Source organism: Equus przewalskii, chromosome 25 (genome assembly GCF_037783145.1).
Source record: "Equus przewalskii isolate Varuska chromosome 25, EquPr2, whole genome shotgun sequence".
Classification (NCBI taxonomy): Eukaryota; Metazoa; Chordata; class Mammalia; order Perissodactyla; family Equidae; genus Equus; species Equus przewalskii.
The window spans coordinates 16,631,140-16,653,170 of NC_091855.1; the positions used below are offsets into that span (position 1 = coordinate 16,631,140).

At 37.1% G+C, this 22,031-nt stretch overlaps 1 protein-coding gene across 12 annotated transcripts in view; it reads left to right on the top strand.

Annotated features, from left to right (window-relative positions):
• Nucleotides 1–16,336, top strand: part of PCNX1 (pecanex 1) — a 170,320-nt gene extending 153,984 nt beyond the window's left edge. For 7 of the 12 annotated variants that reach the window (XM_070593487.1, XM_070593489.1, XM_070593490.1 and 4 more), the window contains 6 exons: nt 4,438–4,668; nt 5,523–5,797; nt 7,170–7,375; nt 9,582–10,024; nt 10,439–10,579; nt 10,784–16,336. In XM_070593487.1, the coding sequence (XP_070449588.1) occupies nt 4,438–4,668; nt 5,523–5,797; nt 7,170–7,375; nt 9,582–10,024; nt 10,439–10,579; nt 10,784–10,924 (1,437 nt within the window). In that variant the 3' untranslated portion in view covers nt 10,925–16,336. The remainder of the gene's footprint in view (nt 1–4,437; nt 4,669–5,522; nt 5,798–7,169; nt 7,376–9,581; nt 10,025–10,438; nt 10,580–10,783) is intronic. The other 5 variants (XM_070593491.1, XM_070593494.1, XM_070593492.1 and 2 more) reach the window with 1 other exon arrangement.
• The last annotated feature ends 5,695 nt before the right edge of the window (nt 16,337–22,031 follow it).

A 22,031-nucleotide genomic window follows, 5' to 3' on the forward strand; every position in this document is an offset into this window, starting at 1 on the left:
CCCAACACACTCGGGTACACCACACTCTCATCATTAGCCGTGACTGGCAACAACAGTGACAAAGAGGTGGAATCGGGAACCTAGGAGCAATGGAGGGTTGGGGGAAGGGAGGAGGTAAACAAGGCAAATGCAACCTGGAGAAGTCCTGTAATTCTGATAACCTTCGAGGAGGGTAGAGATTGACCTATAAAGTAATAAACAACAGCCATTTATCGAGCATCACTTTGAGCCAAACATTGGGTTGTTCATGAGGGACTCTTGGGCCAGGAAAAGATCGATGTGTGACTCAGAAGTGGTCATCTCCAAAGTTTATGTGTTATATACTCATGAAAATCCACAAAAGTGAACAATAGGCTTATATATTAAAAGCAAGCATTAGTACACTTGCCATATGACTCAGCAATTCCACTCCTAGATGTTTACCAAGAGAATGAAAGTATATGTCCACACAAAGACTTACACACAAGTGTGTATTGCAGTTTTAGTCATAATAGCCCCAAACTGGAAACAACTCAAATGTCCATCAACAGATGAATGTACAAATTATGGTCTAGCCACGTGATAGAATATTACTTAGCAATAAAAAGAAATGAACTACTGTTAGATGCCCCAACATGAATGAATCTCAAACATTATTCAGAGCAAGAGAAGTCAGAAGTAAAAAGAATATATAGTGTATGATTTTATTTATATAAAATTTAAGACAGGCCAGACTAATCTCTAGCGACAGAAGGCAGATCAGTGGATGCTTGGGACGTAGAGACTGAATGCCAAAAGGCAGGAAGGAACTTTTTGGGGTGATGAAGCGTTCTCTAGATTGTAGCAGTGGTTTCACGGGTGCCTGTTGGTCACAGTGCATCTAACGGCACTGTTAAAATGGGGGCCGTTTATGGTATGTAAATTTTACCTCAAACTGGACTTAAGAAAAAAGATTCTGTTTCCAGAGCTAAAAACATAAAATTTCTATTAACCTTTGCCTTTCAAACAGTCTTTGATAGTGTGCTTTTAGTACTTCATGGGTGTTTTTTACTTTTGCTTTTTCCTTTAGAGTTCTTTTTTTATTTTTTAATTCTCCAGTCCAAAGTGTTGCATGTTTTTACTTGAGAAATTAAAGCTGTTATAGTGTGCATAATATTTATAATTATGTAGTGCTGAATAATGTATTAGTGCTCTCATATATCACCACATTATATCACCACGACCCAGAAAATTATTTTAATCCAAATTTTGTAGATGAAGTTTAACCAAAACTCAGAGAAATTAAGCAAATTGCCCTTTTCATGTGTTCTCTCCTGCTTTCTATTTAATAGTTTGTAAAATAGCTTTCCCCCTTATCTGTTCTTCCTTTTTTATTAGTCTCTTTAGGGATTACATGGTTGTTAGAACTAAAATAAACCAGTCGAAGTCCAATTTGGTTTACAAGTGGTATGTGATGAAAATCTTACAATGTGTGATATCCTTGAGGACAGGGATAATTTCTTATTAATCTTCACGTCCTCATTGCTTAGCACAGTGCTTGGCAGCCAATGAATGTTTGTTAAATGAATGAGTTTCATTGTTTTCAAAAAACTGTATTTCCTGGGTATCTGCTCATAACTTCTCAAGTGTATTTCTAAAATGCTTCTGAAAACTTTTCCTAGAAGAACTGGGAAGATTATCTCTTTTTATTTAAATGTTAAAAAGTAAACATCACCCAGGAATTAAGCATCTTCCCATCACCCTAGACCATTGGAGAACACCCCCAAGAAGCAGTCACTGCCCATACTTTAATGCATATCTTTTCTGATTTCCTCCAGTTTATAGACATTTCTATCTATATAAATATTTTCCTCCTTAAAGATGTAATTGTGCTGTGTAAATTGATCTATAACGTGGACACCTTTCCTAGTCAGTACCTATAGAGGCCCCTCACACTTTGTAATGGCTCTGTAGTATTCCAGAGTATAATTTTTACTCAATTTATTCAGCCATTTTCCTATTCATGGACGTTCTGCTTGTTTCAGATATTTTGCCACTAGAACACTGCTGAATGATGATATAGAACTTTACATACTCATTACCCATTTTAAGCCCAGTGAAAAGAAATATTTGGACAAGATTAGACATTCTCCACTTTTACCATGCTTGATTATTTCCAACTTTGTGTCCGTTTTATTAAGAATGTGATTATTGCCTATGTTTGCACTTCTATTTTCTGTTCAAATAATTGTACCAGGGGTGGCCTGGTGGTGTAGTGGTTAAGTTTGCAGGCTCTGCATTAGAGGCCTGGAGTTCGCAGGTTCAGATCCCAGGTGTGGACCTACACACAGCTCATCCATCCACATTGTGGCAGCATCCCACATCAAAAATAGAGGAAGATTGGCACAGATGTTAGCTCAGGGCCAGTCTTCCTCACCAAAATAAACAACAATAATAATTGTACCGATACTACTATATAATGATGTCATTCCTTCCCTAATGGAACTGTTTACTAAAAGAGAGCACATCTTATGACATCTTGCTATCTGCTGGTATAAAAAAGTGAACTCAGTATTTTAAAGAAAAGAGAGTTGATATACAGATGTCAGGAACTGCCTATCAGTATTTTAAGTTGTAAATGCTATCTTAGGCCACATTCTCCTAGAAGCAGAGTCACAGTCCAGGATTCTTGTGCAAGAGATTAATTGAGAGGGTGCCCTCAGGAAAATATGCAAGGAAGTGATGGAAGTAGGAAAGAACAAGGGAAGGAGCTAAGCAAAAATGTGTTTCAGCTGAATTCCAGCTTCTGCTGAAGTCTTGGGGAGCTCTGGGCTATGAATATCACCAAGAATTATGTCGTATACCTCATACCCCACAACCAAGGGGAGAATAAACCCTGGGGGGAAATGCACCCCCCCCCAGGCAGCTCTGACAGCTGAAGGCAGTTCTTAGAAGAGGGAACAGCTGTGAGCCATTAAGAGGCGATGCTCAAAACAGTGGAGAGAGGAGTGCACCAGCCTAGTAAAAGAAATCTGGACAAGGCACCAGTGAGGCGCCCCACAATCTAGCTAAAAGTTCTTTTTCTAATTGTCTCACTATTTTCCAGCTACCCCTAGGTTCCATGAGAGCAGCGCTTGTGTCTGTCCTGCTCACTCCTGTTTTCCCCAGTGCCTAGCACAGTGCCTGGCACCATCGTAGGCCCCCAGTTCCCACCTGTATCATGTAGCTTTCCCTAATCACATCAACTAGACTTGACAGGTTTTCAGTTAACTTTTATAATCATTTAATTTGTAAAATCAGAATGAAAAAATACTCATAAACCTAGGAAGCAGCTAAGCCTCTTTGAGCTTCAGTTTTGCTATTTGTAAAATGCCGCTATTATCTGCTCAACCTACTTGAAGGCTGTTGTAAGACTTAGAGGAAATAGTGTATTGGAGAACTTTTTACATTTTGAAGCATTATTCACATTCACAGTGAATACTTTTATTATTGCCCTGCAGGCCACCCCCAGGCTTGGAGTTGCTTTCCTGGGGACACTGCCTCCTTGCCCTCACTCATCTCCCCTCAGATAGCGCACTCTGGTCAGTTGGCTTGAGAAGAGATGAGTCGCTTTACCTGGATGTGAAAATGTGTCAACCCTCTATACTACCAATATGAAGGCAGCCAATATAATATTTGTGTTTCCTTAATAACATGCCATTTCAGAAATTCAGGTTTGTGTTATGGTTATTTAGGTACCTTTCCTGTATCCCCTGTTAATTTGTAGGTTTCTGAACAAGAGATGCATTTCACACACTCTTTTGTTTCTTTCGTGCTGCCCGCCATAGACTCTTGCACATGGTAGACATTAAATAACTGCTCATGAAATGAATGAGTAGTTATTAAGACCAAGAGGTTTTTTAAGGGACGACTTCACTAGCTTCTCCAGAACGAGGACCCTTAATCTGTCCTCAGAGCTCATAGCTTTGAGCCCTATCTTAACTAGATGAGAGGGGATAAATGATCCATTAGAATCTTCCAGAGATGTGGCTCTGTGTGAAAAGTCCTAGTTAAAAGAAACACAATTTAGACACATTTATGTAGTTTTAGCCTTCCTTAACTGATAACAGTGAGATAATCCTTTAACAGAAAAAAATGTGTATGAATGAAGATGTGAAAAACCAACTTGAATGAGGAAAACAAAATATATAAGAATTGGAAATATTTGTTTAGCTAAAACTAAAAATATTTGTTTAGAGGATAGGATTGGGTTGAGGAATCTACAAAAGTAGTGTAGCAGTAATGAGTGAGTTCCTGACCTGGATAAGAATCCATAATTTATCTCTAATAATGTTGACGTGCTGATATGAAATATTCATATAACCTGGTTTTTAAGAATTTTCGTTTAGTAACTGATTTAGTAATTATAGAAGTTTTTGTCATCCTGGAAGTCATTCTCTTCTTTTCCTAAAAAAGACGTATTTTTATTTCTGTGTATAGGATCATTTCACTTCTCCAGATGAGTACGATGACCCTACTGTGCTCTATGAAGCCATTGTATCTCATGAAAAGAACCTTGTAATAGCCCACGAAGGGGACCCTGCCTGGCGGAGTGCAGTGCTTGCCAACTCTCCCTCCTTGCTGGCTTTGCGGCACGTCATGGATGATGGCACCAATGAGTATAAAATCATCATGCTGAACAGACGCTACCTTAGCTTCAGGGTCATTAAAGTAAGTTCTTGAGGCATATTTTTGTGTCTGAAAAAAATGGAACTTAGGTAACTTATCCAGACTTTTAAAAAGAGTTTCAATTAAACTCTTATATAGGAAAAAAATGACCATACTACATTCACATTTATTGTCTGTGAGCACTTAATTTGATTTATTTTGTCAGTAATTTATTCTGTTCTCTGAAATTTTCTCAAGTACTATAAAGCCTTAAAATTTTTGCTTATTTCTATCGTAGCAGTCTTTCATCCATTTTATGGCAGTCTTTTATCTATTAAATATGCAATCTGGGCACCATTATGCTAACATGATGTAATTACTAGCTTGCAAAATAATAGCATAGCTTGTACTTAATAGTGATCAGTAGCTAACTGTAAATGGCTCACTCTAACTTTTCCTTGTTTTTTAAAACATCTCATAGCTTTAAGAGGCTTAATCTCTGAAATTTTATTTTGATAATTTGTAATGGTTTATTTTTTCTCTCCTTCATCTAATCAGTCCCCAAAATCACAAACATCCTTTCAACTCTAAATATTTATTACCTCTCATTTCTATCAAAAATGTCTATTATCTCAGTTTCAAAATTCAATACTTTTCCAATTTGGAAAATTAAATGGACTCTACTTTATATGACAGAGCAGAGGGAAGTGCTCTGTAGGTGCTTATTACTTCACAGCCTGCTAATGGCAGTGGAAAATTGGTGAACTCCTATTCAAATGTAACCTGCTTACATTTGTTTCCTGCTTTCGCAGTTGGTTATCATGATGTGTTTTGTATCCCTCCCATTTCTGCTCTTCTGTTTATATGAATTTCATTCTTGGCCCCTTCACCTAATTCCTGTGTGTTCTGGTTTTCAGGTGAATAAGGAATGTGTCCGAGGTCTTTGGGCTGGGCAACAGCAGGAGCTTGTTTTTCTGCGTAACCGTAACCCAGAGAGAGGCAGCATCCAAAATGCAAAGCAGGCTCTAAGAAACATGATAAACTCGTCTTGTGATCAGCCTATTGGCTACCCAATCTTTGTCTCACCCCTGACAACTTCTTACTCTGATAGCCATGAACAGCTTAAAGAAATTCTTGGGGGACCTATCAGCTTGGGAAATATCAGAAACTTTATAGTATCAACCTGGCACAGGTGAGCCGTAAAGTTGCATTTTTCGTGGTGGTGTATCCTGTCCCTCTTCATGTAGGCAGAGTGCATCAGTACCACCGGAAAGCTGGAGGGAAAAATACAGAGGCCACGGCATAACATCGACTTGTTATACATGAACTTCAGGAGGTAGAATCTGAGCATTTATACCTTCAGACTCTTAGTAGATAAATCTAATGTACAACTCTGATTAAGAACCACTGCTCTAGCATTCAGTGAATAGTATCTTGAATAGTATCGTTTCTTTAATTTTTTTGACTCTCCGTTGCAGCATATTACTGCTATTGGAATGTGCGGGTCAGCAAACAGGCCAAATTAGAGAAAAACGTGAGAGACTTGTGCAAGTTCTCTTTTATTCCGTTTCAGCAGTAGGGGGAGCACTCAACACATGAACTCCTGGCCAAACGATGCAGACACTGCTGCGCTGCCTTTTTAACAATCCAGTTATCACTCATGTCACAAATCTGTAGTGTCTTCGGGAATGCACATGAACTTTTTCTCTTCCTTTTTCTAGTAAATTATGATGTATGGTGTAGGAATATCATAATTTGATGGATGGTGAAGAAAAATCACAGGATGTTATTTTCAATTTCTTAAGAGTTGTTACTCAGAGCCTTAAATTATCATAGCTTAAGAAAAACAGGATCTAGGATTAGAGCAACAAACTCTTAATTGTGTGTTTTTAAATTCTTCTGGGAATTTCCAACGTTAAAGACTGAAATCTCACCATTTTAACATCAGTCCCTATTCAGGCTAAGGAAGAACACAAACCAGGATAGTGTTCAAAGAAAACTTTTTCAGAATGATGTATTGTGCTGAAAGCGCCTTGCATGTCCGGGACTGAGGGGTTTCCTGGGGTGCAGGATCCTTAGTGCCAGAGACAGTTGTGGGCAAACCAGGACAGCTGGTCACCCAACACTTTAAAAAAGAGAGAGAGGAATACCACAGCAGCTTGTTTAAGGTGTGCTGCAGTGTAAGTTAGGTTTAATTTAAGTAAATTAGATTTTCGGGGGTTGCATACTTCAGAGGCATTAAATAGACGCTGGCAAGAATTCTGTTTCCAGCTGTGACCTTAATGGTACAACTGTGTTCTGTGCAGTTCTTTATTACAGTGTAGGAAAGATGATAGAGTGTGTAAAAGTGAAGTTGATGGGGAAGATTGGAGGCAGTGAATGCAAGAGGGGGATATAGACACATAGTGACAGATTTTTTTTTGTTCCTAATATTGACTGCACCATAAAGACTTTCAAAGCTGAACATTAGTAGCATTAAACGTTCAGAAAAGCTAGGAAAAGATAAAATACTTACCTTGAAGTGATCTTGGGATAATGCTTCCTACTCTGGTATTTGTTCCTAGGTTAAGGAAAGGTTGTGGAGCTGGATGTAACAGCGGTGGCAACATTGAAGATTCCGATACTGGAGGTGGAACTTCCTGCACTAGTAACAATGCAACAACTGCCAATGATCCCCACAGCACTGTGTTCCAAGGAGGCACCGGAAATCCAGGCCAGGGGTCGGGAGCAGGACTCCATCCGCCTGTCACCTCTTATGCTCCAACACTCGGTAATATGAAACAAAATTATGTGTATAATGTTAGCATGTTAGCTGTAGTGTTTGGTTAATATGTGTGTATAAAGAGGACAACATATTACATAGGGAAATATATGAATAGAGTATGTTGTTTGATTCACAGTTGGATATTATCCTCGTTTATATTAATCTTATCTATATAATAATATAAATATATGTTTATAATTTGAAATATTTCTTTGAAAGTATCGTTTTTAAAGACTAATAATATTTAATTAATATAACTTATTTATACATAATATAACTTCTGTCCTATTGGAGAATGATTTGGTTTCTTCTGAATGTAATAATCTTTGTATATAATCTTTGTAAACACTTTTTTCTTAGGCCGGAGACTTTAAAAATGGAATCTCTAAGTCAAAGTTTATGAGAATATTTAAGACTCATGACACAATGCCAAAAGTCTTTCCAGAAAGTTTTTGTACCAGTTGTGTAGAGGAATGCCCATCCTGTAAACTCTCACCAGCCTTGAGTATTATCAGTTCCACCTCTGCTCCCTGCTTGTTCAGAGGGACAGGAGAAGGGGTGGTCTTTAATTTTATTATTTTAATTTTCATTGCTCTGATGCCTGAGAATGGAAACTTTTAAATGAGTTTATCAGCTATTCCTCTTTCTGAACTGCCTCTTAAGTCTGTTGACCATTTTTCTATTTGGTTTTTTTCTTATTTATATTTGTATATTCTGGATTTTGAGCTCTTTTTCAGTATTTTGTACGACAGATATCTTTTCCTGTTCTATCTCTTGGCTTTCCATTTTCCTGTGAAGAGTGGTGTGCCTTCTTTGATGAGAAGTTTTCAGTTTTAGTATGGAGCAATTTATTGATCTTTTATGATTAGTACTTTTTGTATTCTATTTAAGAAAGTTTTCCCTGTCCCAAAATAAGGTATCTGTTTATTAATTTACCTTTTACATGAGACCTGCCGTCCACCTGATATGCAGCAGAAATCAGATTTCATCTGTGTCCCTATGACTGGTCGGTTGCTCCAGCGCTGTCCTTTCTCCCACTTCTTTGCAGGGATGAGATGACGTCTTAAGACATTTACTTGAGTTAAAAAAAAAAAAAAAAGTCCAGGGGCCGGCTCTGCAGCCAAGCAGTTAAAGTTCTGCATGCTCTGCTTGGCAGCCACGTTCTCAGATTTGGATCCTGGACGTGGACCTACCCCACTCATCAGCCATGCTGTGGAGGCATCCCACATACAAAGTAGAGGGAGATTGGCATGGACGTTAGCTCAGGGCTGATCTTCCTCAAGCCAAGTAAAAAGAAGAGGAGGGTTGGTAATGGATGTTAGCTCAGGGCAAATCTTCCTCACACACACACGCAAAAAAAAAAATCCTATGGCACTGGAATTATTAAGATTCTAAATAGGTGTGTGATCAACAGTTGGCATGTCATTTTTTAACTTCTGAGTGAAAACCTAAAACTTTCAATATGATTCTTTAAATATCTTTTGCTCTTACATTGAGTAGCTCTTTTTATTTTCAGATAAAAAGTCCATGTAGCTATTTTTTCAGTTAATTAGCAGTTTTCTAATAATCTTCACATCACTTATGAATCAGGAAAAGGACAAATCTGAAGAATCATGAAGCCATTTGAAAAAGAATACAGAAGAATTCAGTGTCGCTGATAGTGTGTTATTTAGTAGTAATCCCTTAATATATATATGGAAATTACAGTGTGGTATCACTCTCTCTCTACAGGCAGTATAGCTTGTCACTGGAACAGATTGAAAGAGCATTAATACTGTACTTCAAGAAATAGTAGTTACATATAGTAGATCCTTAATATTTCTCGCTGTCTCATTTCCATGAGATCTATCATTTCTGATGTATTAAAGAGGTATTCTTGTTATTCTGACATATTTCTGTGAAAGATATTTTACGATTTGTCCCAACCTTAAGTCCCAATAATTACTGTAAATTTAGTTGTGTCTTTCTTATGCCAAGTTTTAGTTTTAAAAAGCTTCAGCAAATAATAATAATGTTATAAAAACTGCGCAAGAAAACAGATCTCAGATATTTATTTCTTTTTGACAGTTTTAAAAGTTTTAGATTTAAATGTTAAATTCTATAAATTTGCCAAGTAATTGCTTAAGGGAGAAAGTCCTAGGACCTACAAGGGAAGAGTTGTGTTTGAATCTTTCCTCTTGGAGTGAGTGCTCCTGCTGTTTCTCCACCCTAGGCACTAGCCACAGCTCCCACTCGGTGCAGTCAAGTCTGGTCAGACAGTCCCCTGCTCGGGCCTCAGTAGCCAGCCAGTCTTCTTACTGCTACAGCAGCCGGCACTCATCTCTGCGGATGTCCACCACGGGATTTGTGCCTTGTCGGCGCTCTTCCACCAGTCAGATATCGCTTCGAAACTTGCCGTCATCCATCCAGTCCCGCCTCTCCATGGTCAACCAGATGGAGCCCTCTGGTCAGGGCGGCATGGCCTGTGTGCAGCATGGCCTTCCTTCTTCCAGCAGCTCCAGCCAAAGCATCCCAGCCTGCAAGCATCACACTCTCGTGGGCTTTCTTGGGACAGACGGAGGTCAGGGCAGTGCCACTGAGGCACAGCCAGGCAACACCTTAAGTCCCGCCAGTAATTCACATGCCAAAAAGGGGGAGGTGATTTACAGAGTCCAGGTGAGTAAGCCCAGTGTTCTTCCTGTGCTGTTTCTCTTCCTCATTTGTTTTTATTTCACGCTGGTTGAGTAAAGGACTTTTGTGAAAACACACCTGATACTACTTAGTCTGAAGACTAGAATACTTTTAGATGTTGAAAGAAAAGTTTCTACCAGCGTAAAAACTGAAAGCAAGCAGTTTTTCAGTGGTAATGTTTGTTCCTAGTTAGCTGTTGCCATTGGCCATTGCAGTAAGGTCTACCAGTAGGCTAAAAGGAATCTGGGCAATGGCTCTTTAGGTTGTTTTTTATGCCATTATAGGCAGTGGAGAACTTGAGACACAGCACTCTGAAAGAAATATTGTTGAGATTATATAATGTTTCACCATCAGGGAAAAAAATGATTTGGAAATGATCCCTATTTATTTACAATATAGATTGTGGATCCCAGTCAAATTCTGGATGGGATCAACCTGTCAAAAAGGAAAGAGCTGCAGTGGCCTGATGAGGGTGTTCGATTAAAAGCTGGGAGAAATAGCTGGAAAGACTGGAGTCCTCAGGAGGGCATGGAAGGCCATGTAAGTTCTCTGATGAAGCTAGTGGTCTGGTGCTCTGCCTTTTTTGTAGTTTGACTGACTTCTATGCATGTTTTTAGCTGATTTATGTACTTATGTTTAGTTATCAAACAGAATTGCTACTTCTAATCCTTAGTGCAGGATAAGAGTTTGTGAGTATATTCAAGGTCTTTGCCGCTAACTTCTTGTTGTATTCTGAATCAATAGGTGATTCACCGATGGGTGCCTTGCAGCAGAGATCCAGGTACTAGATCCCACATCGACAAGACAGTGCTTCTGGTCCAGATTGATGATAAATATGTGACTGTAATTGAAACTGGTGTACTAGAACTTGGGGCTGAAGTGTGAGCCAGTGTTTTATAACTATATTTCTTTCCCCTCTCAATTCCAAGACACCGGAAAAAGAGGAGAGAGCAGAAGATGCCTGAAGGTGTCACTTTGATCCTATGTAGGAGAGACTTGGACATAGAGTGGACTTCGCTAAGCGCCTCTCCTTCGCCCCGACTCCTGTCACTGTCTCCATCCCCAAATAAAGCTGAAATATTTTTTTAAGTTAGCCGCCGAGAAAACGTTTTGCATGAAGGATAAAGTTCTGTTAAAATGCGTCCTTAAAAACAGTTTTTTCCTATGCATTGCCTATGCTTTAAATCAACAAACTCTTGATTTCTAAACTATGATCTCATATTTTTCTAATTTCTTTGCCAAAAATAACTGCCATGTTTTGTCATAGAACATGAAATCCATTTACTTTGATTTTTAAAAACAGACCAGTGTAGAAACCTTCAGTTTGACATATAGTGGTATAAAAGTTTAATGTACAGTGTGAAAGAGACTATGAACAGACATAGATTTATCTTATTCCTTGAGCGCTAAAAACTTTAATGAAAAAACTGCACTAATTTTTTACAGCAATGCACTAAAGTCTGAGATTTCTCAGAACATTTATTTATATATAAAAATAAAATACCATTATTTAAATTGCCTTTGGGATTAACCCCTTCCTCTCCTTGTAAACATACGTAGCAGGAACTGTGCTGCTTATTTTTCTGTTAGTAGTCTGTACTTCATGCCAGTACGTTGGATGTTTTCTTTAAGATGATTACTGAATCTCAGCATATACATAGCTTCGTCCTTGGCGTTTCCCAGAGCCAATAGTCAGTGACTCAGTCCTGTGAACACTACTGCCAGCTCCTGTGTCCACACTGCAGACGCGCTGCAGCCGGTGCGTGCCCTGGCGCTCTGCTCTTCTCCACCGGGGCAGGCGCTGCTGGGCTCAGTTCTGGGAAGAAAATACTTTGCTTTTCAAAGAAGAAGATGAGCGACCAGGAATTTAAAGAAAGGATTGATTGCCTTTTATTTTAAGAGTTCTTAGCTCTTGAAGTTATTCATATGCAGTTCAGTTAATCAAGTAAAATTTTTCAAACAAAATTGTCCCAATGGTGCAGTTCTTATTGTTATATCCCTCTTTAATAACTTTGCCTTTTATTTTCCTCCTCTCTTCTTTTTCTATTACTTGAATTTTATTTTCTGTAATTTATAATGTATAGCTGTAATTTGAAATATTTATAACTGTGAAATTGACTTAATTCATATGTTGTCTCATAACTTAAATTTTATTGTTTTTTTTTTAAATGCGTGTATTCGGGGAACTATATAACTCAGATTTACAATTGGGCTAGGTGGGAACTGCAATTTAGATTTAATTTTCAACTTTGGGCATTTTTTAAATCCTTCAGAAAACTTTCCCTTTTTGTGTGAAACTCCAAAGAAGACTGTACGTCTCTGAGCACATAGGAGCAGCCGTCTTTCTGCCCCTGTGAACGGAAAGTAGAAAGAAGCAGGTGAAATTAATTTCAGTTATACATTTTATTTAATCCAATATATCCAAAGTATTACTATTCCAACATGTGGCACTAGGTTTATTTCAAGTACATATTAGCCACGTGAGCCTAGTGGCTACTGTATTGATTAGCAGGGGTTTAAGGTATCTTCTGATGAGGCACCAGGAGAGAGAAACTGTTTTTCCCTCTAATTCTGATGTAGATCTGCAGTTCAGTATAACACTTCAGTAGAAGGAATGAAAACTAAGGAAGTAAATAGCTAATATACAGCATCTTGTTGAGTTTCCACTCCAAAACCTATTTATTTTTCCTTTTTCAAATTTTTGTGATTATTCACAACCCAATGTGCCTCGTGTTGATGTTTCCAGACTTTACACTTTGCAAAATTTACTATTTAAAAACATTTGTGATATGATTTTCTGAACCTTTACACAAAGGTACCCTTTCTAAATCGACCAATTAAAATGTATTTTCCTGATACCATCATTATATTTTGTATTTGCCTCATTTTGGCAAATCTACAGTATGCCGTGAGGGTTCAGGCTCTTTTTTTTTTTTTTCCTGAAATTGATTGTGATCTTTCTATCTCTATGTGTTTATTTAAAATCTAGGAGGAATGATGCTCCCTTCTGTTTGTTCTGTTTTTGAAATGAACATGATCTTTTCGTGTGCATTGCCTAGATGAGAATATAAGTGGAGCCTTTTTACTCTTAAGTGGAAGATAGTTCATTTTCCTATACAGAAAAAATAATCTGAACTTCAGATGATTCAATCAGAAGGGCTAGAATTATTTTTATTCCTAGCTCCCCACCCTAACACCCCCAATTGTTAAACACATCACATGCTCTAAAAGTCAGATTTCAAATTAAAAAACTAGATTTTATACAGAACATATATATTGGGTCTTGATTTAGGGTAGCAACTAATGGACATTTTTCTTGAAACAGGTCGAATTTTGTTATCAGATAGCCCTTTAACTAGTGAATTTATGAATTAGGAACCCTAAGAGGAACCCTGTTCTTATTGTCTAAATCTAAAACTGATAGTCTTTTAAAATCATAATACTTTCTAATAATTGCACCAGGGGAAACAGTGATAATTGAAGAAAGATTCATGTCTTAAGAATAATTTGACCTAAATTATTATATAGAAATATACACACTTTAATTACATTGATCATCCCTGTCTTATTTGCCCGCCTTGGGGAATAGTGAGCTCTTGATTCCCTGCTGAGCTTTTTCGTGCATGTACAAGACTCCAGCGTACAGACGTTAGTGTCTTTAGTTCATAATTGCCAAAACTTTCAAAGTTCCATAATTTGAAAGTAAAAATATATAATTAAAACAGTAGCTTTTTACTTATTTCTTTTAAATAGAGTTTCATTGATAGCTGTCTGGTTTTTTTCTTGTTCGATTTTGTTTTTTCCCCCTTTTGAGAGAGAGTCCTGGAATGAGTTATAAATTTTTAGCTTTATTTCTTGTTTCCTCTCATTCAGTGGTAAAAAATTAACTCAAAATTCAGCTTTTGGTTAATCTTCCAGCTTATAACTTGATGTGAGCCCTCTTTTTACACCATTTTCAATACTTCATAAGACATGCATTTTTTTCTAAAGAATTCTAATTTTTCCAAGAGTCTAGATGTTGATATTTAAGGGGCTTGGGAAAGTAGGTGCTGAGGCTGTTATATTTTTAAGGTAAGAGGAGATTAATTACCTTCCAGGAAATTAGTGAACAGACTTAATCAGTGTTCTTCTTTCTTTGAGTTTCCTTTACTGGAAGATTAACTTCCGTTAGATTTGAAGTATTTTTTAAAATATTTCTAGTGCATCTGAGATAGTTGTACTAATCCTTGAAACAGAGTTACAGACAATATTTCTATCCTGAGTGAGATATGGAAAATTACTCTGTGTACCAAATGTCAGGCAGTGAAAATACAAGTTTTTATGTAGGAAACTACAGCTCATTAAGAAGATGTGTTTTTCTTCCTGGGTTGGTTTATTTTTCCATCTCATATCAAAATATAAAAAACAACCTCAAATCTAAGCAAGGGCAGTTTAGCCTTAATCAGTTCCACTTTGCTCCTGAGCAGCATCCTCCTGCCTTTGCTCAGGAAGTCTTCACTTGGTCGATTGCTGCACTGAGTCATTCATCCAGACCTGGGTCTTTTAAACTTAGGATTTGCCTAGAGTCTAAAATTACCTTTTTCTTTTAGTTAACTTTCAAAAACCTTTCCTCCCAAATGTGTGACTTGAGAAAAAGAGAATTTAGCAATTTTGCATGAGAATTTTTTCAATTACGTTTACTAACTACTAAACTGTAAACTGCTGCCCAGATTGTTAATTACTTTTGTGTTTATTTTCATTACTTTCTCATAAATATGGACAAGGCCCTTTTTTTTTTAAGTCCTCAGTATTCATTCTTGTTCTTTTTTTAGAGTAATGTAATCATATAAAATTACTTTGCCTACACACAGACCCAGTCAATTTTTTCCTTTGATACGATACATTGTTCAGATGAAGTACAAAACATCCATTTTTATTCTAGAGACTTTTCCTTAAGATGAATGGAGAGAATAATTTCAATCAAGGCTAAGATGGTATGTGGAACTTGTTAATGGACTTTGAACTTTTCTGTTTCAGTCTCATGTGGAAATTGAGTTTTACTGATCTAGAGAAAGATGAAAATTAGATATTACCATGTATTTGTGCAGCATAAATTTTAATATTACGTTGGATATATGTAGTTTCTTTTTTTATTGAGTATTTAAAAACCAGCCTCTCTTTTCTTCATTTCTCTTTAAAAAAAAAAAAATCTCGGTATCACCTAGGCCTTCTCATTTTTAACTTGGTAAGTGTTTAGGTAAGAACTGTGATCGGAAAAGGAATTAAGTATTATACAAATAAATCTGGTAGCTGTGTGAGTGGAGTATTAATTTTGCTTGAAACAGAAGTATATTTTCTGCTTTGAAAACCTCACCAGAGTCATCTGTCAAGAACTTTGTGTGATAAGAATTTCTCTTTATTGCCTATTAGCCACATATTCTTTCTGAATTAGAGTGAATAAGTTCTGTTTGTGAGTTGAACTTCATTATCTGCCATTTTATAGAAGCAGCATAACATTCTTTGTGGGAACCAGAGCTGATTGTCATCGCAAGGTTATATGACAACTCCGTCCTAAGACTTATACCTATTATATAGGCTTATACCTTTTTTCTTATGCCTCAGTTCTGTACCTGACAATTTGTGATTCAGTGGAGCCAAGCTGGAAGGAACAAAGGTTATCTAAGATTGTGAGAAGGGTGAATTCCTGGGTATTACTTGCACAGATGGGGTGCTAGATAACCCTGGAATTTAAAACAGAGGAGTAGTAGAGAATGAGATGGCTGCTCCAGATGACTCTTGGGTTTAGTGTAATTGTGGTTAAACAAGATTTTTTATATACGAAGCTTGATTCTACAACCAAAATAATAGAAATGGGAGGAAATCATGTCTGCTTATGCTTTTTAAAAGCTTATAGTTTAAGTAAAATAAATTGTAAAAACTGGTTACCTTAACTGTGTACAAGTCTGGCAGTGAGCTCTGCATGAGGAAATGGAAGGAAGAATACTAAAAGTGATTCCAGGGATGTAGGTGTGAGGAGGGAAAATGGGTTTCTCTTTTCTGATCATGGGCTCTGAAAGTATTCGTTGCCTCTACCAGCATTCAGTATAAACCAGAGATAAGGATATATGTACTCGCGTGTGTCTGTGAGTGTGTGTGCGTCTGAGTGTTTGTTATTCTAAAGAGCTTGTAAATATATTGTAGTTGTTTAAAATGGAAAATAAAAGCTGAGATTGTTTTTTCTTTGCAAATATATTGCATCAAAAATACAGTATTGACAGTGGATAAACACTGAGGAAATAAATTTTTTTCTCATTTTGCCTTCTGTCCATTTTTGTCAAATTAAGAAAAGTTAGAGTACACCATGTTAAGCTCTGCATTGCACATTTTTAAAACATGTACTTGGTTCTGAAATAATTTAAACAGAAGATTTGGCCTATAAACATGTGATTCAGTTTATAGTAAAAATGTACATATTTCATATTAAAAGGATATCTTTTCACATTGGTAGGAAGGTTGTAGTATACATCTTCTGAATTTATCTTAATGTGTCATATTAATGATATAACATTAGATGGAAAATGTAGAATGATAAAAATGCATATGTGTTCTCTATTTACACTAAATTATAATACAGAAAAAGGAAAAAACATTTGGATTATGGTCATTCAAATCAGGCAACTGCTAACTTGGGGTGTGTTCTAACCCACTGATTTCATCTGTAGTACTTAAAGTGCAAGCTGACTTACAGTGAGAATAGATACACTCTTAATTGAATTGCTTATTAACCTTTAGTGAATCACGTTAACTATTAGTAACAACCAAAACGGGCAGGGTGCAGATTATGTGCCATCTGCATGGAGTCCCAAACAATTTGCTGTCTTCCTGCCCTGGATCACAGTGGCACAACTGAGAATATGGTGATATTTAGTCTTTAAAGGACAGTAGTTTTTCTAATGACAGGAAACATGTCAGTTAAATGAAACACATCTTTTAAAGAAAGGAATTCTCTGTGTACATGAGCTACATTAATCTTAGATCCACAGATTCAAAGGGCGGTGGACATGAAATTTGAGTCCCATAAAACCTCTTCATTATTCTTAAAGTGCAGTATACTTAGGATTTTTTCTCTTAAAGGATCCAAAAATGTTTTGCTAATTTTCTAAACTAGTCACTATCAAGAGAAACAGAATCACCATGATTGGCTCAGACAAATCAGAGCCTAGCCCTGAACCTGGAGTCCGTTCCCCAAACTGTGTGGTTGCTGCACAATGCATGCAGAGGAGTTGATCACACTGTCCACAAGACATCTGTACATAGTTTTCCAGAACTTGAGTATTGTTTTCAGAAACAGACACTCAGACCACCTGGGGAATAAAGGGTGTCTTTTGGGATGCATCTGTAGTAGACCTGGAACAGAGTCAGCAGACTCAGGTAGGCATAGGTCTGACATCTCGTTTCTTCCCTGGGCTGCCTCACGTCTCGTGACGCTTCTGCAATTTTTGTGACTTCTTGAGATGGACAGTTAACTCTTTGGGTTTTACCTTAAATGTGCATTTTAAGGCTATACGTTGCTCTTTAAGCATTGGCTCTAGCTCCATCAAACAAGATTTTATATGTCATATTTCCATTCCAATCGTTATTATCAGTTTCCGTTATTATTTCTAATTATCTAATTTTCATTATGTTATCTTTGGTGGGTTAATTAGACCCATATTGGTTAATTTTCAAAAATTTAGAGATTTTCTAGTTATTGCTTAATAACTGGTCAGAGAAACTCTGTATGATATTAATCCTTTGAACTTTGCTTAGCCTTGCTTTGTGTCTCAGTATATTGTCAATTTTAGTAAGTGTTCCAATGGGCATTTGAGGAAAAAATGTGTATTCTGCAGTTATGAAAGCCTTTTATGCTGTATATATCAATTAAGTCAATTTTGTTAAATTATTCAGATCCTATATATTGTTAATTTTTATTTTTTGGTCTATAGTTTTAGATTTATTTCTCCTTTTAGTTCTATCAAGTTTTGATTTATATATTTTGAGGCTACATTATTAAGTGCATATAAATTTAGAAGATTTCTTTTGATTGATTGATTCCTTTAATCATTATGAAATGCACTCTTCATCTCTAGTAATACTTCTTGCCCTAAAGTTTACTGTATATTATGTTAGTATAGCTTAACAGGTTTATGTAGTATAACTTTATCTGTTCTTTTACTTTCAACTTTCCTATCTCTTACATTTAGGGTGTACTCTTATAAACCATCATATAACTAGGATTTTTTATTCAGTTTGATAATCTTTTTCTTTTAAATGGAGTATTTAGTCCGTTTACACTTAAGATAATTATCGATATTTTTGGCTTAAATTTACCATCTCCCTATTTGTTTCCTTTTTGTCCTATCTTTTCATGTGTTTTCTCTCCTTTCTTGCCACATTTTGGAATAAGTCATTGGCATTATTATACCCCTCCCTTTGCTTATTACCTAAACATCTTTTTAATATTCTATTAGGGGTTATTGAAATTACACCTTGCCTACTCAGTACCTTATCGTCTCCTGGACTAACTCCATCACTACCTTCCCATCTTTTGTACATGCATTTTTAACTCTTATATGTTTTAAACTACCTCCGTATATATTTTAAACTTCAAAGACATTATTATCATTTAATATAGTAAATGTTAATTTAGATTTATCCACATATTTACTCTTTCTGTTATTCTTTATTCTTTTCCGTATTTTTGTGGTTTCATTTTGGATAATATTCCTCCTGTCCAAAGAACTCCCTTTACTGTTTCTTGCTTTGCTAATAACAAACTCCCTGAGTTTTTATTTTTCTTGGTGTGAAAATGTCTTTTTTTTTCCTAGATGAGATATGGTACTAAATTGGCAGTTATTTTCTTTCTGCACTTCAAAAATAGTGTTCCATTATCTTCTTCTTTCTTTCTTTAAAGATTGGCACCTGAGCTAACATCTGTTGCCAATCTTTTTTTCTTCTTCTTCTTCTTCCCAAAGCCCCCCAGTACATAGTTGTATGTTCTAGCTACAGGTGCTTCTGGCTCGGCTGTGTGGGACGCCGCTTCAGCATAGCCTGATGAGCATTGCTAGGTCAGCGGCCAGGATCCGAACCAGCAAAGCCCTGGGCCCCCAAAGCGGAGTGCGTGAACTTAACCACTTGGCCATGGGGCTGGCCCTCTCCATTATCTTCTGGTTTCCATGGTTTCTTTTAGTCTTACTGTTCTTTTAAAAGGCAGTGCCTTTTTATTCCTCTGGTTATTTTTAAGGTTTCATTTTTGTCTTTGATTTTTAGTAGTTCTCCATGTTTAGCTTATGTGTAGTTTTCTTTGTATTTATCTTGCCTAAGTTTTTTATTGTCTCTTGAATCTTGGCCATTTTCTCTTCAAATATTCCTTCTGCCACATTGTCATTCTCCCCTCCCATCTATTATCTCTTATCTTGTTTTCTGAATTTCCTGTCTTTAGTTTCTCTCTGTTTCAATCTGAATATTTTCTTCTACATATCTTTGCTTATTTCTTCCTTCTTTCAGCTATATCTAATCTTCTGTCAAACTGATCTATTAGGTTCTTGATTTTAGTTTTTGTATTTTTCAGTTCCATCATTTCCATTTGATTTTTTAATAGTTTTCAGTTAACTGCTGATATTCTCTCTTGTTATTTAATTTATTAAACATATTAACCACCATTATTTCAAAGTTTATGTCTAATAATTTTAATATCTGGACCTCCTGAACATCTGTTTCCTTTGTTTTTTCTCTTATTTCTCAGTCAGTTTTTGTCTTTTATTTGCATGCTTATTTCTGATATGAAATAACATATATGAAAATGTATAGATGGTATTATGTTCCTCAAGGTAGTACTTTGTACGTTTACTTTTGGTAGACAAAGTAGGAAATTAAAGAATGAGCCGTTTCGAAGGTGAAGGTCCAGTCTGTCTCTAGTTCGCCTTGACTCCTGTGGCATAGTCCTTCAGGTGTCCATGCTTAAAGTCTGGGTTTCATCCTTAGTGGGCCCTGAATTGTAATTATTGGCACTCCAGCCTGTGGGAGTTCAAAAGCTCTGCTCAGCCTCTCAGCCGCTGCATTCAGATTGGCAGATGTGGCACCAAGTACCAGTCCTCTCTCTGGGCTTCCCTTCTCTCTTGAGGTCTTGACCATTAAAGTTGTAGTTTCTCTAGTAGCTCTTCAGTGCCTTCAAATATATTTTTATATTTTGTACAGCTTTTCTCATTGTTTTTGGTTGAAGGGTTGGTCAGCTAATTTGCCATTATTGAGGGGAGAGGGGGAATGTCCCATGTGAAATGTTAATCCTTTTCTTACTATCAACTGGCATCCTCCCCTCCATCTCTGTATCATAATATCATGTTGCTTAAGCTTTGGCTTGCCTTCCCCTTGACTTTACCTATGGTGTTATTTCATTTCCAGCCCAGCCATGTCTTAAGTTGCTAGCTAACCTACAGACTGTAGCCACCCATGCTAGAGAGGGTTGGAGGCGGCAAGTGGCATGCACAGGGTCTCATGGTACAAACCACGTCCTCTGAGATAGCAGGAGCTGAGAGAAAACAGGATCAGTGGCCTCAGAAGTAGATGTGGGTGTGGCAGCTATTCTGAAGTTTGTCTCCCATACAGTCCAAAATGTATCACTGAGGTAGGGCAGACATCTCAGATAAAACAAGTGGCCCAATGAAAGATACACAGAGTTTCATTAATGTTTTCAGGCCTGCAAGCTGTGATTAGATTACAGAGTCACATTATTTGTGATTTAGAAATCACTGATTCCTCTTAAGTCACAACACTGTGGGTTTTTCCATGTTCTCTGTTCTAGGCAGTGATTTGTCTGAGTCCTTCTTAACCCTTCTGTATCAGATGTGACACACCAGGGTGATAGACCTGGAGTAGTAGCAGAGACAAGGTAGCCAATGCGAAGTCCTTTGCCAGTCGTAAGTTTAACCTTTCAATTCATTCTAAATGGAGCAAAATCTCCACTGATAGCCTAAGCACTGAAATGTGCTTCAGGTAAAAGTGAACTTTATCTCTCTCTTCTGAGCTGGGTGGAATGTGTCTGGAGAAACAAAGTGGCTTAATTACTGAAAACCATCCAGTCCAGAGGCTTATGATTCATTTTGTGTGACCTTAGACTTACTTTTTCTTTGCAAATACAGGGCCAGAGGACAGGAGGCAAAAAGATAATATCTTTTCCTGTCTGGAAACCAGAAAGCTGTCCAATTCTGAAAGTTTCAATATGTCCCTAGTTAACATCTCTGTTTCTCAACCTATATTAGGTCACTCTCTGGAAATGCACATCACAAAAACCTACATGTGATCTGGGCCACGGGTGAGAGGGCCAAAGAAATGACCAATACCGAGAAACAGGGGAACTTCCATGTCTCCCATCATCGGGTGGTGGCACAACCACTCAGGCGAACACTGGCTAATCTGCCCATGGCCACCACAGCAAGCCTAATGGGAACTGGACATTGGGCCTGAAAAAATGCAAGATCCTCAGCCCCTGCTTTTCTAGCTAACACGGAGAATAAAGTCAAATTTAGGATGCATTTTTTCCATGATGAAATTTTCATTAGATCACTTTGTAGTGAAAGTTGCACAGTGTGTTTTAGATAAAGGAGTAAGAAAGATGGTGTAAGAGCTAGAATTAATGTGGCGCGAGAGAGGTTCCAGAAAGGCCAATTGGCTGTCCTAATGTGGTTGATTTTAGGGTTTGTTAGGAGTTAGTACTCTTCATTTTGTCAGAACTAAGTTGCCTTAGAAACTTGATTTTCTTCAGAACCTGAGTTAACTTCAGAACCAATTAATGATAAAGAAAGTAGTAGAAGATCCATGTGTTGATCAAAGTACCGGTTTGTTAATTTATAGTTCTAGAGATTGGGGCACCCCCAGCCTCATATCAGAAGAGAAGTGGTAGGCCACATTGGTCATCAGATGTCAGTTTATGGACAGAATTAGAGCACAAGGACATGTATAATTCTGAACGTCATCT